Source organism: Ictidomys tridecemlineatus, chromosome 8, assembly GCF_052094955.1.
Source record: "Ictidomys tridecemlineatus isolate mIctTri1 chromosome 8, mIctTri1.hap1, whole genome shotgun sequence".
In the NCBI taxonomy this organism is placed as follows: Eukaryota; Metazoa; Chordata; class Mammalia; order Rodentia; family Sciuridae; genus Ictidomys; species Ictidomys tridecemlineatus.
The window spans coordinates 143,905,011-143,921,501 of record NC_135484.1 but is presented as its reverse complement, the minus strand read 5'-3'; the positions used below and the strand labels follow the sequence as shown (position 1 = coordinate 143,921,501).

Below are 16,491 nucleotides of genomic sequence, written 5' to 3'. Positions count from 1 at the left end.
CTATAATCTCTCGAACAATGCATTAGGGTCCTCTTTCTCTGCACCCTTGCCAACTCTTGCTGCCTCTTTTTTAGTATTAGCCATCTTTTTTCCATAGAATTTATTTATTTATCTTGCATTACCATTCTTATTCGCCTTTATACCACCATTTATCATCTCTCTGATGGTATATAAGGTATGCTGACACCAAATTCACATCTTCATACATGTATTTTGTGTAATGATGAGGGTCTCCTTCCACCATCCATGCTATTCCCCTTCTCCTTCCCTTTCCCTCCCACCCCTATTCCCTATCCAGAGGTAATCTTCCTCCCTTTTTCTCCCTCCCGACCCCATTTTGAGTCACCCCCTCATATCAGAGAAGACATTCGGCATTTGTTTTTTTGGGGGGATTGGCTAACTTCACTTAGCATTATCTGCTCTAATGCCCCATCCATTTATCTGCAAATGCCATGATCTTATTCTTTTTTATTGCTGAGTAATATTCCATTGTGTATAAATGCCACATTTTTTTTTATCCATTCACCCACTGAAGGACATCTAGGTTGGCTCCATAGTTTAGCTATTGTGAATTGTGCTGCAATGATTTTATACCCAAAGGACCTAAAAACAACATACTGCAGGGACACAGCCACATCAATGTTTATAGCAGCACGATTCACAATAGCTAAACTGTGGAGCCAACCTAGAATATCAGGGAAGGCCTCTTGATTGGAAAATTATTAATTTTAATGTTAATAATCCCATGTCCATTGTAGTATTATTCCTAAGAGCTGAGGTGTGGATACAACCTAAATGCCCACCTGTGGATGAATAGATAAGAAAATGTGGTACATATACACAGTGGAATATGATACAAACTTTAAAAAAGAGACCCTTCCATTTGCCACAAATTAACTAGCATTGTGTGGCGCTAAGTGAAATAAGACAGAAAGCAACACTGCATGACCTCACTTAGACGTGGAATTTTTAAAGAAAAAGAAAAGCTCAAATACATACAAAGAATGAAGCAGGTGACTATTAGGAAGGAAATAGGGAGACATAGATGAAGAGATACAAAATGCCAGATATACAGAATAAGTGATCTAAATGTACGAAGACTAAAGTGAATAAAATTGTATCGTATCAGGGATTTTTGTTAAATGCGTAGACCTCAGCGGGTCTGGTCATAAAACAGGTAACTCTATGAGATGTCGGATTTGTTAATCCACTCCACTGTACTAGCCATTGTGCTATGTGAGACTCACGATACCAGATGGTAAACCTCAAGCATACACACTAACACTTTTTAAATGAGTAAATGAATTCACTGACTGCCAACTAGGGAGAAAAGGATACCGCAACACTGACGCTGGTGAGTTTTCCAATCAGGAGGCCTTCCTGACATTCTAGGTTGGCTCCACAGTTTAACTATGGTGACTTGTGCTGCTGTAAACATTGAGGTGGCTGTGTCCCTGTAGTATGCTGTTTTTAAGTCCTTTGGGTATAGACCAAGGAGAGGGATAGCTGGGTCAAATGGTGGTTCCATTCCCAGCTTTCCAAGGAATCTCCATACTGGTTTCCAAATTGGCTGCACCAAGTATTAGCCATCTTTACAGGTGTAGAGGAACTTCCTTTTCCATGTTTAGCCAACATTTGGAATAGGGCTGAGACACGTGGCTGTCCATCCACCAGGATCCACCCCATCCTCCTCGACTTGAGTCCGCAGGGATGCAATCTTTCAGGGGACACAATTCTCACGGTGATATGCAGGCAGAAGTCATTGGGAAGAGGCGCCATCTAAGAATAAAGTGCAGAGAGGAAGTCTCACACTCTGCTGCCCCTTGGCCACTCCCTGTCTCTCTTCTGTGCAGCCTGGAGGCCCAGCGCCACACTGGAAATCAAGGGTTGGCAGGTCAGGAGAGCCTCGTGTGCTAAGTGAACACAGTGGAAAACAGAACACCGACCCTACTCTGGCCTCCTCCAGCTATTACTTTGTGGGGTGAACAAGCTCCCACTTCCCAAAGCCATCACGAGTCAATATTTCTCAGATTTGTTTCCAAATACTCCCTTATCTGATGCAGGGGAGAGAAATCACTTGATCCCCGCCAATTTTATCATAAAGGTACTAGCAGATAATGGGAGAAGTAAGATAGTTCCCCTTCTCCAAGCCTCCATTTTCCCCTGGGTAAAGTAAGTAACTGTTCTCAGCCTGTCTCCTTATTGAGTTGTCGTGAGAATAAAATATGAGAGAGCACTTTGAAGCCTATAAATTGGTTTATTATGGGTCGCAGATGCCATCCTCGATGGCCATCTGAGTGCCCACCTCCCTAGGGCTGTTAGGACGGCCTCCAGGAGACCTGTTTTTACAAATCAGACCTGCAACAGAGGAAATGGACAAAGTCAGTTACCACGGGAACTCAGGATATTCGAGTGGGGGGTTCATGGTGTTCCCCATGAGCGGCTTCAGAGGACACACAGGCCTAATACATGATTAAAAAATGAGGAATTTTTTTAGGTCCAGTCCTGCGTTCATTTCTTGGGGCTTCTGCAACAAATTACCACCAACCTGGTGTCTTAAAAACCAGAAATTCTCACAGTTCTGGAAGCCACATTGTGAAATCAAGGTGTCAGCAGACTTGGTTCTTCCGGGAGCTGTAGGGGGGAACGTGTCCCATGCCTCTCTCTTAGCTCCTAGTGGCTTCCAGAAATCTTTGGTGTTCCCCAGTCCACAGACACTCCTCCCTCCTCCTCATCCTCACTTACGTTCTTCTCCCTGGGCTGCTGTGAATCCCTCCTTTTCTGTTTTGTATCATGACACCCCCTCAGGGGTCCATCCTTAGTCAGGGCGACCTCACTTGGAAATCCTCCCCTGAATCACATCTGTAAAGATGCTTATTCCAAACAAGGTCACATTCTAAAGTTCCCCAAGAGGGACACTCAAGGCTCTCTAGGCCCGGAACCTGGGTATTGATCCACACCTTTGCAAAAAAGGGAAGTTTTAATTTTCTCTTGGGGACCCAGAGGGTCTGTGGTTACTGAGGGATCCTCCCAGCCCTCCAAAAGGCAGAGGTGCAAGGAGAAGGTTCCAGAAACAGCAGACGAGGCCATGAAGGATGCAGGAACATCAACAGCTTCAGGAAAGGCTGTGACCACTTCCCCTGAAGAGCACCTTCATCTCCCACCTGTGTGCCTTGCCCTAGTTTCTAGAACAATCTTAACAGGATGCACCAAGGACACCCAGTGCACTTCCTCTCCTCCTGCCTCCCAACCCTTAATGTGGCAGGGTTTCAAATTATGTCCTGTTCCTTTTTGGTTTTGACCTGGAAAACGGGGTCCTGGGGCTGCCCAGAGATCACTCTAGTCACAAATCATCCCCATGATTGGGCCCACATGATCCTTTCTGGTTCCACAGCCTCTTCACCCAACTTCCTCCGTCCTGAGTCACTGTGTGCTCAGGCCATGGAGCCTCTATCTCAGCATCTATTTCAGAGTCCTGTCCAGACACTTGGTGGAGTTCTTTGGACCCCTCCCTTGCTCTCTCCACTTTTCCTGAATCCCACCCTTGCCCTCCACCATTTTTTTTTATTGAGATACAATAAACAGACCTCAGAGAACACTGAGAGAGGTGGAGGCACAGGAAAAAAAGCTCAAGGGCCGCGTGGACGCGGATCCGTCAAGTATCCAGGTCTCCCATAACCACGGGGCCAGCCTGAGCTGGAGGGAAATTAACCTGCAATTCTATTAGGAAGTCTACGGCGAGTGTCAAGTGGGCGGGAGAGAGATGAAAGCCCTAAAGAGAAGGGAGCGACCCCCTCTTCGTGCACAGCAAAGGTGGGATTCAATTTAACGAAGAGAAGGTTCTCTGCTAGTTCTTGGCCTTCTTCTCATATTTCTGACATCTTGCCCAAGCATACGGATGAGGGCTTCACCATCTGTATCTCTAGCCCCAAACTTCCTTCTCCCGTCTCATTGTTGTCATCGACAGGATTCTGGGGGCATCTCCACCTGCCTGTCTCTCAGGACCTACTCTCTGCAGTAGCCAGCCAGGAGCTTCTCCTCCTCCTCCTCCTCCTTGGGGACCAGCAACACTGGCTCACCAAAGGCAATGTCTAGGAGTCACCTTTGGCAACTTCCTCTCCTTTACACTCTTATCCAATTAAATAGGTGCGGAGTCAATGTGTTTGAAGGAAGGGAAGGAGGAAGGGAGGAAGAGAAAAGGAGTTGAGGTTGTGGAACTTCCATCACTGGATTCTTAGAGCTCCACCTGTATCCCGGGATGCAGACTGACTCTGCTGATTGCAGAGTAACCATGGTAACCATGCTTCCCTTCTTCCTGATTAGCAGAATCAGACTCTGCTGGGGAAACAAAGGACCTGGCTAAAATTACTGGACTTCTCATCTTCCTTCTTAGGTAGGAGTGGCTGGCAATGTGCACCCAGGCTAGCCATTAAGCTGTAGATAGAAGGATGTCCCCAAGAAGGATGTCCCATCTCAAAATAAAAACTACACTCACCAGGATAAAGCACTTGCTCTTCCTCTCATTCCTACCTAGAAATAGGAAGCAAGCATTCAGTCACAAGGAAACAAACACGAGGAGCTGGGTAGCATTCCTGTGCGCCTGCATAGCACAAAATAAAGCATTCTGGGTTTAATCCACTGTAGTCAAGTTTTCTATTATTTGTGTTCCTGATTCTGCCATTACAGTCAGCCAGCCATTTCTACAGGTGTTGCATCTGGGATTTAACCAACTGTACCTTGCAAATATTTGAAAAAATTGTGCCTGTAATGAATATGTGCAGACTTCTTTTTTTCTTCTTATTATTCCCTAAACAATACAAGATAGCAAACGTTTGCCTGTATTTTGTATTAGGTAATGTAAGTAATCTAGAGATGACATAAAGCAAATAAAAGTATGTGCATAGGTTGCTTACAAAAACTACATTATTTTATAGGAAGGACTTGAGCCTCCACAGATATGGCAGACTGGAATTATCTTCAGGGGACCAACCTCTCATGCATAGGGTACAACTATATTTTATCATTTGTATTTAAATCTACAAATTCCTCAATAATCCTCCATAGACATAGGAAAATGTCATAAATACTGTGCTACTACCCGGATTCCCCCTCAAAAATAAAAAAATGCAATGCCCAGTGATGCTCTCAGTCTTCTTGGGAACTAGCTTTGCTAATAAGAACTCATTCAAGGTCACTCACCCTCCTGGGCCAATAGCACAAGTCCAATAGCTGCCAAGGCACCATATGTATATGCCTGGTCCCCTCCGCCACCTTGGATATCTGAAGGATCATCCCCTTGGGGTCAGCTGAGCGGTTTTTTGGTTGTTCTTGTTTGTTGTTGTTGTTACAAGATTGAACCAAGAGGCGCTTAATCACTGAGCCACATCCCCAGCCCTTTTTGTATTTTATTTAGAGACAGGGTCTCCCTGAGTTACTTAGGACCTCTCCATTTGCTGAGGCTGGCTTTGAATTCACTATCCACCTGCCTCAGCCTCCCAAGCTGTCAGCTGAGGTTTTGTGGTGACTTTATTGCATCCCAACTTCTTCCTCTGTCCCCACAGGTGTAGATCCTAAGAGCATCCCCTAGTCAACCTCTCAGGCAAATCTCCACCTCAAATTCTTCTTCCAGGGAAGCCAACCTGCAAAACATTGTCCTGATTACACATGGAAGAAAGGCAATCCTCAGCCTGCAGTCGAACATGCTCACATTAAGGCGATCTCAATTTTAAGAGGAAATAGTTTTATCCTCCTTAAGCAATAAATTAAAAAATACTTTTGTAAAAATAGCACCGACACCAAGCCTGAGCTTAAGCAGCACCCCATACTAGCTTGGTAAGAAAGGACTGAAGTGAGTTGCTGGCCTACCGTGGGTTCTTTCAACCTTTACCACTTGGCTTAAATGTTAACAACCTATTGTCTGATTTTTTAAACACTGTTAAACATTGCTGCCAACCCTCCTGGAAAAGATCCGTTTTTGTCAGCAATTCAGGCATGAATATTGGAATTTGAAAACAAATAAAAAAGATCTAGTAAGCTCATGGGACCTATCCTTCCAAAAGGAAAATATTCCCTGTGTATACACACTCTCTCTACTGCGTGCTGGCCCACCCTTCTCTGACCAGAGGTGTACTCACGACCAGATGGGCTCTGTTTAGGACTGGGGTAATCAAAGTCAAATTAGACTTTGGATAAAATGACTTTGAAACAACATTTGTCTGAGTCATGGAACCATGAGTTGGGATTCCATGCCACCCAGGGAGACTGAGAACTCTGGGTGGCTCTAGGGAAGAGGTGTAAAAAAGAAATGGAAGAGTGTTATAAAGATCTGTGAATTCTGAGAAAAGCTTAGAGCCAAGGACTTGAACTTAGAAAGTATGATTGGAGGAGAGCTGCATCTGAAAGTCCAGGCGTCCAGCCCTGAGAAGTCCCTGAGCTTTGATGCAGGGAAGATATTCCAGAGGAAAGAAAGATCCTTGTCTCAGAAAGGAGTCCAGGAGGTTCTCGGAGAAAGATTTTGTGGTCATGCTAAAGAGAAATGACTGGTCACCACTAGAAACGCTGGCTCTTTCAATCAATCAGATTTTTTTTCTCCTCTTATGTTAAATAGCAGAGAATATTGGCTGAAGAGGAATCAATGGGCAACTCGGATGTCGGTGATGGGAGAGGGAAGGACTCTGCTCCAGAGACCCAGAAAGAGATGGAGAAGCCCTTAAGACCCTATATGTAGGCAGGAAGGGTGCCCCCAGGGGTCCCATGCACTGTGGGAAGTCCCAGGGCCAGTGGCTCTTCTCAGGAGACACAACACATCACATCACACCCATCGCTTCATTTGTATAAGGGGAAAAACAGAATGTCCGCAGCTCTCAAGAGACAAAGGAGACAGAACCCTAGGCCGGGGGACGGGGGCCTGCCCATGCCACAGTGGGTTTTCCTCCTGGTCAGGGGATCTTTGTAACTAGCTCAGATGCTCACTCCTCATGTCCATGCCTTGGCCTTCCTCAGATTGGAATGGGGGGGGGCGGTTCCAGTTAGAAAGCATCCCTCAAAATATACCCTGTCAAGGAGAGCAATCCGGGAACAGCCTGTTATGGACTGAATTATATCTCTTCAAATCCTTATGTTGACATCCTCACCCCCAAGTACCTCAAAATGTGGCTGTATTGGGATACAGGGTCTTCAAGGAGACTAATCAGGTAAAATCAGGTTATCTGGGTAGGATTTCACCCAGATGGCTGTGTAAGAAGAGAACATTTGAATATAGACGTGTATGGAGGGAAGACCCTGTGAAGACAGAGGGAGAAAGACAGCCACCCACAAGTCCAAGAGAGAAGCCTCTGAAGAAAGCAACCCGTCCACACCTTGATCTTGGTTGGCCAGCCTCCACCACCATGAGGGAAAACATTTCTGTGGTTTAAAACTCCCAGGCTGTGGCACTTTGTTATAGTAGCCCCTGACGCACAGTCAGCCTGCTGAGAGTCATGAAGGGTGTGGTAGAAGAAAGCTTCTCAGCTCATGGCAGCCAGGAAGAGAAGACGAGAGAGGAGAGAGGGGGAGAAAGGGGCCAGGGACAAGATACAAGCACACCCCCAGTGACCTACCTTCTCCTACCAAGCTCCACCTGCCTGCAGTTGCCACCGCTCCCTGGGGCCATTCCAATTGTTAATCCATTAAATGCATGAATCCACCGATCAGGTTGGAGCCCTATGAGCCAATCACTTCCCAAAGCCCCTCGTCTGAACATCTCTACACCAAGGACAAGTTCTTCATCACCTGGACCTTTGTGGGGTGTTTCAGATCCAAATCATAGCAATTCCCCACCTGAAACTGGGAGTCCCCACATGGTCTCATTCTGCTACAGAGTCTTATAGAGTAGCTGATGAGAATCCTGCTCTGTTCCAAGAAGCTATAAATGCACAGTAATAGTAACCTGTCAACAATGATAACACGTAGAGGGAAAGTGGGGACAAAGCCTTTGTGTTTTGCTTTCTTCAGCCTTCAGCACATTCGCCTGCAACAGGTTAATGCTTAATTGCTATTTCTTTTTAGGAAGACAACTACTGTGGGCTGGTGCCACCAAATCCACGTTTAGTCATTCTCGCCCCAGTGGTATTTTATTTCTCTCCACTTCTGCCAGTAGTACTTGTATTAGGGATTTCCAGAGGAACATGGCAGATAACCAATATTGTGAGTGAGTGTGTGTTGTATGTGTGTGTGTAATTTTAAGACTGATTAATCCGCAGAGCCACAATGGCCATTTGCAGGCTGGAGACCTGGAAAAACCAGTAGCTTCTCAGCCCAAGAAGCTGGAAGCTGGAATAAGAGGGAGCAATGATGCAGCCCCACTTGGAGTCTGAAGGCTTATAAGCTGCTGTAGACTCTCTATGCAAGTCCACATTCAAAAGCAAAAGACTCTAGAGTCTGATGTCCATGGACAACGACAACAGAAAGAAGAACGGAGCACAGGCACATGTGTGAGCTTCTCTCTTGCGCTCTGTGCTCCATTTGGCTCCTTACTTACTGGACACGGCTGCCCCCATTCAAGACAGGTCTTCCTTGCTCAGTCTGCTGACCCAATGTCAATTGTCTCTGGAAACATCCTCACAGACACATCCAGAAGTGTGCTTTACAATCTTCTAGGCATCTCTCGATTCAACCAAGTTGAGAACCATGGTTAAGCATCACAGAACTGACTCGTAGCTAGGGCTCATGACCAGTGGGCAAAGAAGTCCATACCATGACACCAATTTTTTTGCAAAAAAGAGCTTCATTATAGGCTGACTGATAAGGAGACAGGAGAAACTCTCAAGTCTGTCTCCCCAGTAGACTTATAGCAAACAAATTTAAACATCCGAGAGTAAGGGAGTGCCTTCCGATGAGTTGTAACTGGGCTCTCCCTGGAGAGCCTCTAATTCCAGGCTCTCCATTATTCTGGCCTTCAAGGTCATTTTAGGTCAGGTCCTCGACCTGAGAAGCAGCTTGCAGAGCAGATTTTAGAAACAGGGAATCTGCCTTTTAATGACCTGACTTTAGTACTCATGTTCTTCCAGGGCTCAGGCTCCAACCTCTGGAATCATGCTCAGTTCTTCCTTCTTCTTGAATCTCTAAAACAGTAGCAACCGGTGGCAAAATCCTTCCCGTCTTTCCCTCTGCATGCCTCTCCTATCTCCCCATCTTCAGGCCACCATGATCACAGGCAGCCCATGCTTCGGGCGGTGGGAATCCCCACAGTCTCCCTGCCTCTGACCTCTACACTCCTTTGCCTGATGGGTTCTGCTGCCGATTTCCCCTTCTCAACACTCAAGATCTCTGAGAGATCAAGAATGAGCTAATTTTATTCCTGAAAGCCATGGCTGGGAAGTTTGCAGAAGGAGGGAGAGAGGAAAGGCTGATTTAAAAAAAAAATATTAGAAATATCTGCTATACTCATCTATAGCCATTGCTATGGGGGGGTCCCCTAAGAGCAGAAACCCCATTTGCAGGTGCTGCTGTATGATAACCATCAGCCCTCTGTGTCTTCAAGTCATGCATCCTCAAATGCAGATCTAAAATGCTAAAAAAAAAAAAAAGAATTTCACTTGCATAGAACATGTTAGGACTTTTTTTTTCTTGTCATTATTCCCTAATAAATACAGGATAACAACATTTTACATAGCATTTATATTGTATTAGGCATTATGAGTAATCTAGAAAAGATTTAAAGACAGCATTAACAGCCTGATATTAATGAGAGGGCATGTATTAGCCACATTTAATATAAGGCCCTTGAGCATCCAAGGATTTTAATATCCTTGGAGATCCGGGAACCAATCCTCACTGTCAGATACCAAGGGACAACTGTACAACGAACCAACATCCCCTTAGGTTGTTGAACACAAGAACTTAGCTTCTGGAAAATGCCAGAGTTCATATGAAAGCTATTAATTACAAGCTCGTTTATTTTTGCAAGAATTGTTGTAAGATTTGGTATTGGCGGGGCGGGGGTGTTGCATATGCAGGCCAGCGAGATGTGGAGAAAGAAGAGAGCGCTCAGAAACACAAAACAATAGCCAAGGACTATAATTCCAACCTTTGCCCTGCACGGTTCACTGGCTTGTGGGCTGGAGAAGGAAAGTGACATCCGGGATTTGGTCCATATGAGATGCTCGACCTCCCCAGCTTCATGCTTCAACAGGCTCAGTGTGGGGTGGAGGCCAGCAAAGCAGAGCAGGAAGAACTGAGCAGGGGAATGTCGAGAGAAGAAACAATCTGGATGTTCTTCTCTAGGCACTAATTACAAAAACCTACCTTCTCACGGGCTGTTTTCTGGTAGATTTTCTGCTTCTATTAATTTTTTTTAAAACAAATTAATTCATTTGATCTGGTTAGCCATGGAAAGAGGATTTCCTGAACAACACTGGCACAGTGAAGACACCCTCCTCTGTCCTGGATTTTTTTCTGAGAGACTGTGCCCATACATGTGCCCTGGGAGCTTCTGCAGCTCAGAGTCCTATAATGGCCAGTAGTTGACCCCATCTCTGGGCCTGAGAATCACCATGCTTGGTATGCAAAAGTGGTTTGGAATGAAAAAAGGATTGGTGAAAAATAGCAATCATTTTCCTTGTTTAGTTGTTACAAGGACAGGTAGAGGCAAACCATCCCCGGCATGTCCACCCTAACCCCTGCATCCTGGGTTTAGTGCCCCCCTCTGCTCCCCCTGACCTCTGCAATGAAGTTCTGAATGCCCTGTTCTGGGACACCCACTTTTAAATCCCAAGTATTGTGCCATTAGGGAAGAACGCAGAAAGGCATCTCCAGGTTGATCTGGATTGGATCTAAGGAGGAAGGTACAGAGCTCTTCTGATCGGGACCGATTCAGTTTCCTGATCTGCCAAATGGACACATACTCTGGTTAATGTCTACTGTCTCTTCCAACACCCGGATCTATGATTTTCTATGTTTCCTCTGTGAGCATTCCTTAACTATGTTAACAAATATCAATTTTTTCCAATTGAATACTTATTTTAATCATTTATGGTACCACTCGCACAAAGTATATGTACTGGGGACACTGGTAGGCGGATAAACTGGCTTTTTTAGAAGGGGAAAAATATGCCCTAAATGGTAATGTTTACAGATTTTCATGGTGTGAATAGTTCTATGGCCAATATCAAGCTATGGCCCTACTGTCATTGAACAGGGAATTGGAAAGTCAATTGGTTCCCTGGGCCAGCTCAGCCTGGCTCTAACACTCCTAGTTGGGTGCCATCGAGCAATATAAAGAGGAGCTGCAATCAGTTTCAATTCCTGCATTTGGGTTTTCTTTTATCTTTTCTTCTCTCTGTATTTGTAACAGAAGGACCCAGGCTGACAACAGACAGACACATATTTTGAAACAACTTCCAATGATAGGGAATTACTGCAAACCAAGAAGGACCAGTCATCTGTTTCTTGAAGGCACTGGTTAAAGAATAATGGAGAGAGTCAGACCTTCCATCAGGTCTCCTCATCACCATAAGCCACTTGACCATCGAATTACCTGAGCACATGTCCTAGGGTCGCCCCATTTCCACCAAACGCTTATTGAGCTGTTTACCAGGAACCCTGCTCAGCCTATAGCTCATGACAAGTATTCAATAAATGTTAATCAAATATGAATGTAATTTCCAACAGGATCCAGAATGCCCACCATTAAGACACTCTATGGCTTCTGTTCTGACAAAGTCAAGCAGATTCTACAGATCATTGGTCCATTAAGTGGGGAAGGAAAGTAAGATAAACACCATCCTCTCTAAGGAAGCCAGACTCCTTCTACCTATGCTCTAGGGCAAGGCCAAATTTACCAACAGCAGGGGCTTCCGGGAAGGCTATGAGCACTTTCTTCAGGGAAAATAATTCTAGTTATTAGAAACCACATTCAGAAAACAGCATCCTCTCTGCTGACAGGGCCTTGTGCAAGGTGACCCCTGAGACCCCACAAGAGTGGACGAAGAGCTCATCATGGTGATAGAATCCAGTTTCCTCATCTTTAAAATAAAGACGCCCATGCCCGTTTTGCTGACTTTTTTTGTGCAGATTAAATGAAATGATGTCTGCAGAGGGTCCTGCGCTGTGCTTGGCATGTGGAATGGAGTGGAGAGTCTGAGATGATTATTGTGTTTGTATGATAGATGTACATTATATTGTTCATTATAGTATATATTATATTTCCTTATTCTTTTGGTTTCAGCCTCCCCCATCCCACTTTTCTGCCTCCTCACTCCTTCATTTGACTGGCTGCTTGTCAAAACACATCCGTAAGCTCTTTGAAAAAAGCACCACTCTGCCTTCCCCTCTCCAAGGAGTCTGGGAATTGTTCTGTGCTGCGAATTCAAGCAGCTTAACCTGGAGACAATCCATAAACTCTCCCTTAGCTGGTGAGATGTGCTCAAGGGGCACAACTGTAGTATTTTGGCCTTGTCAGCTGTGGAAAGATGGCCCTCTCCAGATGCCCAAGTCCTAATCCCAAGGATCTAGGACTAGGTCACTTTAAATGGCAAAGGGGACTTTATCCATGTGATTGAGTGGAGAATCCTTAGATAGAGAGGCTACTGAGATTATCCCTAGATTATCCTGGGTTATTGGCGAGTCCACGGCAATCAATATGGTCCAAAGAGGGACAGGGAGGAGAATCGGAATCAGAGACGGGAATGTGAAGAGGGAGGCAGAGGTTGGAGTAGGAGTTATGCAGCCACGAGCCACGGAACCCCTGCACCTCTGCACACAGAGAGTACCTGGAGTTAATCCAGTGCATCAGATAAGATTTGGACTTCTGAGTTGCAAAACTATAACAAATTATTTAAAGCCACCAAGTATGGGATAATTTGCAAAAGGAGCAATAGCAAACCATTACAAAGGCCAATCATGAAAACTGGGCTGTGAGTCCCAAAAAGGAGAAATTCTTTCTCTCTAAACCCTATGTGTAAGAAGGAAAGATAACAGTCTCCCTGGCCTGTGACTGTGTCACTTTCTCAGATAAGATTTTTTTTTTGTATGTGTGTGTGTGTGTGTGTGTGTGTGTGTGTGTGTGTGTGTTGTGTTTAGAAAAGTTCAGAGCAATCACATTTAATCAGGAAAGTTAAATGAAGAGTTTTTCAAATAAATACTGGAGAAGAATTGGAAAAACAATGACCTCAACTGAATTATGGCCTAAATCTTCCAAGAAGGAATGAAAGCTCCAGCTTAGAATGCAGAGGGGTGGGAGAGGAAGGGAGGGGGCGGGGGGTTAGCGAGGATGGTGGAACGTGATGATCATCGTTATCCAAAGTACATGTATGAAGACATGAATGGGTGTGAACATACTTTATATACAGAGATATGAAAAACTGTGCTCTGTATGTGAGATACGAATTGTGATGCATTCCACTGTCATGTATTTTAAAAATAAAAGCAATTAAAAAAAAAGACATGTGAAACCACTCGGTGAGATAGAACCCCTCCTTGGCAGGGACTGGAGCTCCCTGGTGACCTCACCAGGAAGATGGCCTGAGCCTCTCTGATCTCCAGCCCTGCCACCACCTGCAAACGCCAGAAGGGCAGGGGTCATTGGAGGGAGTCTCATGTGTTCTTCGAAGCCAGAGCTGGTGAGAGAGGTGAAGAGAGCAGAAAGAGAAGCAGAGGGAGCCGCTTTCCACTGGAACCCGGCTCCTGTCTCCTTCGCCTTGTCCCTCTGCATGGGGCCTCTTTTCCCCTTTCTTAATGCAAAATGCATTTCAAACAGAACAGCTAAAGGCTTAAATGGGAGGGGCCTTTCAGAGGGCTCCATCCAACACTCTTTCCTTGTGCCAGCTTAGAAAGCATTCCCAAAAACGATGATAAAGAAGGATTTTACTGTGTTTGTAGATACACAAACAGACGAGTATTTTGAGTAGGATGTACGTAACATTGGTAATTTTAAGTGAGGGGTGGTTAGAAAACTGGGGACTTCTTTTATCATATATTTCCAAGGGGTGAGATAAGGGTGATTTTTATTGCTTTTTTCTTCTCTGCTGTGTGTGTGTGTGTGTGTGTGTGTGTGTGTGTGAGAGAGAGAGAGAGAGAGAGAGAGAGAGAGAGAAAATTAATCCCATACTTTATTTATTTATTTACTTTTGGAAAATGAAACTTTCCTTTGGGTTGAAAAGTAGTACTACTATCAAACAGAAAACTTCTGATTATAACCAGATTTTTAAAATTAAGTCCTTTCCTCTTTCTTCTTATAACCAAACTGTCCTGGGCCGATTTATCTCCCAGTTGTACCTGTTAGAGTGGCCACTGAGGCGCTCTACTACAGAGCTTCTCAAACTGAAAAGTGCCTATGCATCACCCTCGGGTCTTGTAACATACAGGTTCTGATAAGGTAAGTTTAGGATGGGCCATTTCTCACAAGCCCCTGAGGGGTGCCGATGCAGCTGGTCTTTGAGCTACACTGGGCCCAGGACACTGTTAAACCAGGTATCAAATCATGCTTCCCATGTTACCTTTCCATTACTATAACAAAATACTTGAAATAATCAACTTTAAAAGATGGCTATCTACAGAATAGAAGAAAATCTTCACCACACATCAGAGCACTAATCTTCAGGATATGTAAAGAACCCAAAAAACTTAACACCAATAAAGAAAGAAAGAAAGAAAAATAACCCAATCAATAAATGGGCTAAGGAACTGAACAGACACTTCACAGAAGATATGCAACTGATCAACTAATATATGAAAAATGTTCAACATCTCTAGCAATTAGAGAAATGCAAATAAAAACTACTCTAAGATTTCATCTCACTCCAGTCAGAATGGCACTTATCAAGAATTCAAGCAATGAAAAGTGTTGGAGAGGATGTGGGGGAAAAGGCACACTCATACACTGCTGGTGGGACTACAAATTGGTGCAACCACTGTGGAAAACAGTATGGAGTTTCCTTAGAAAAAGTTGGAACCACCATTTGACCCAGCTATCCCACTCCTCATTACACACAAATCATCATACTACAGGGACGCAGCCACATCAATGTTTATAGCAGCTCAATTCACAATAGCTAAACTGTGGAACCAACCTAGACGCCCTTCAATAGATGAATGGATAAAGAAACTGTGGTGTTCATACACAATGGAATATGTCAGCCTTAAAGAAGAATGAAATTATGGTATTTGCAGGTAAATGGATAGAGCTGGAGAATAACTTGCTAAGTGAAGTAAGCCAATCCCAAGACCAAAGGCCAAATGTTTTCTCTGATATGTGGATGGTGATCCATAAGGCAGGTAGGGGGGAGTGGAGGAAGTTTGGATTGGGCAGAGGGCACTGAGCGGGGGAGAAGGGGTATGGGGTAGAAAAATGGCGGAACGAGATGGACACCATTACCCTGTGTACATGGATGATTGTACAAATGATGTGACTCTGCATCATGTACATCCAGAGAAATAAAAAGATATGCTCCATTTGTGTACAATGAGTGGAAATGCTTTCTGCTGTTGTGTATAACTAATTAGAACAAATAATAATTAAAAAGTTAAAAAATAAAGCAAATGTATTTACCAGAAAAAAAAAAGAAGAAAGGTATATTTTGGTTGACATCTTCAGAGGTTCTAATGCATAACCCATGACCTTGTGGATTTGGGCCTTTGGTGAGGCTGCACGTCATGGTGGGGGACATGTGGTAGAAAAGCTTTGCTCCACCTCTGCCTCACCTCATAGTGGCTGGAGAGCAAACAGACAGGAAAGGTCCAGTGTCCCAATGTCCCCTTCAAGGGCATGCCTCCAATGATTTAACCTCCTTCCACTAGGTCCCATCTCCTAATGGTTCTAGCTCCCATAGCACATGGGTCTTTGGGGGTAGTCATGATCCAAACAATAGCACCTTGTGACTTAATGATCAGAATATAGAATATAGAAGCCCCACAACAAAGTGAACTTGAAATCAGTAAAGCAGAAGCATCCCAAAGCTAGATCCAAGGTCAACTCAAGATCACACAGTGAACTCCAAAACCAGATCATCATGGTCCCAGGGCCACTTTGAGGACCAGTGATTCCAACATTACAAGCACAAGTTGTCAAGTTTTTAACATCAAATCCCAGCTTCTTCACTCTTTTTATTTTTTTATTATTATTTTTTTAACCATAAATGGAAAGTCTTCCTTGGGGGAATCCCCAGGGACCCGACATGGGCTCTTGTTGTGGTCATTGCTATTATCAGTGATATTACAGTAAAGGCTCTGATGCCAACCAGCTGGAATGTTTGTTCCAAATACCAGGATGTTCAATTCTTTACAACCACTCTTACAACCTCTGGTATTTTGAAAGCAACACACTTATTAAAAAATTAAATGCTAGGTGATCAGCCAGAATCCAAGGGCATTTCCCAACCTGCATTGTGCGTGCCAAAACTAACCAAACCACTTGGTTGTGTTTTCCTGTTTTATTCCTGGCACACAAACAATACAAGCACCGTGGTTTCTGCTGTAGATATGGTATCACCCCAAACCAAGACAAAGGATCAAAAC

General features: G+C 44.4%; 1 protein-coding gene across 1 annotated transcript in view; it reads right to left on the bottom strand.

Moving 5' to 3' along the window:
* Positions 1-311: 311 nt before the first annotated feature.
* Positions 312-16,491, bottom strand: part of Tmem170b (transmembrane protein 170B) — a 77,701-nt gene continuing 61,521 nt past the window's right edge. Inside the window, exon 3 of the mRNA XM_078020543.1 lies at positions 312-1,779. Within this exon, the coding sequence (XP_077876669.1) occupies positions 1,760-1,779 (20 nt within the window). The 3' untranslated portion in view covers positions 312-1,759. The remainder of the gene's footprint in view (positions 1,780-16,491) is intronic.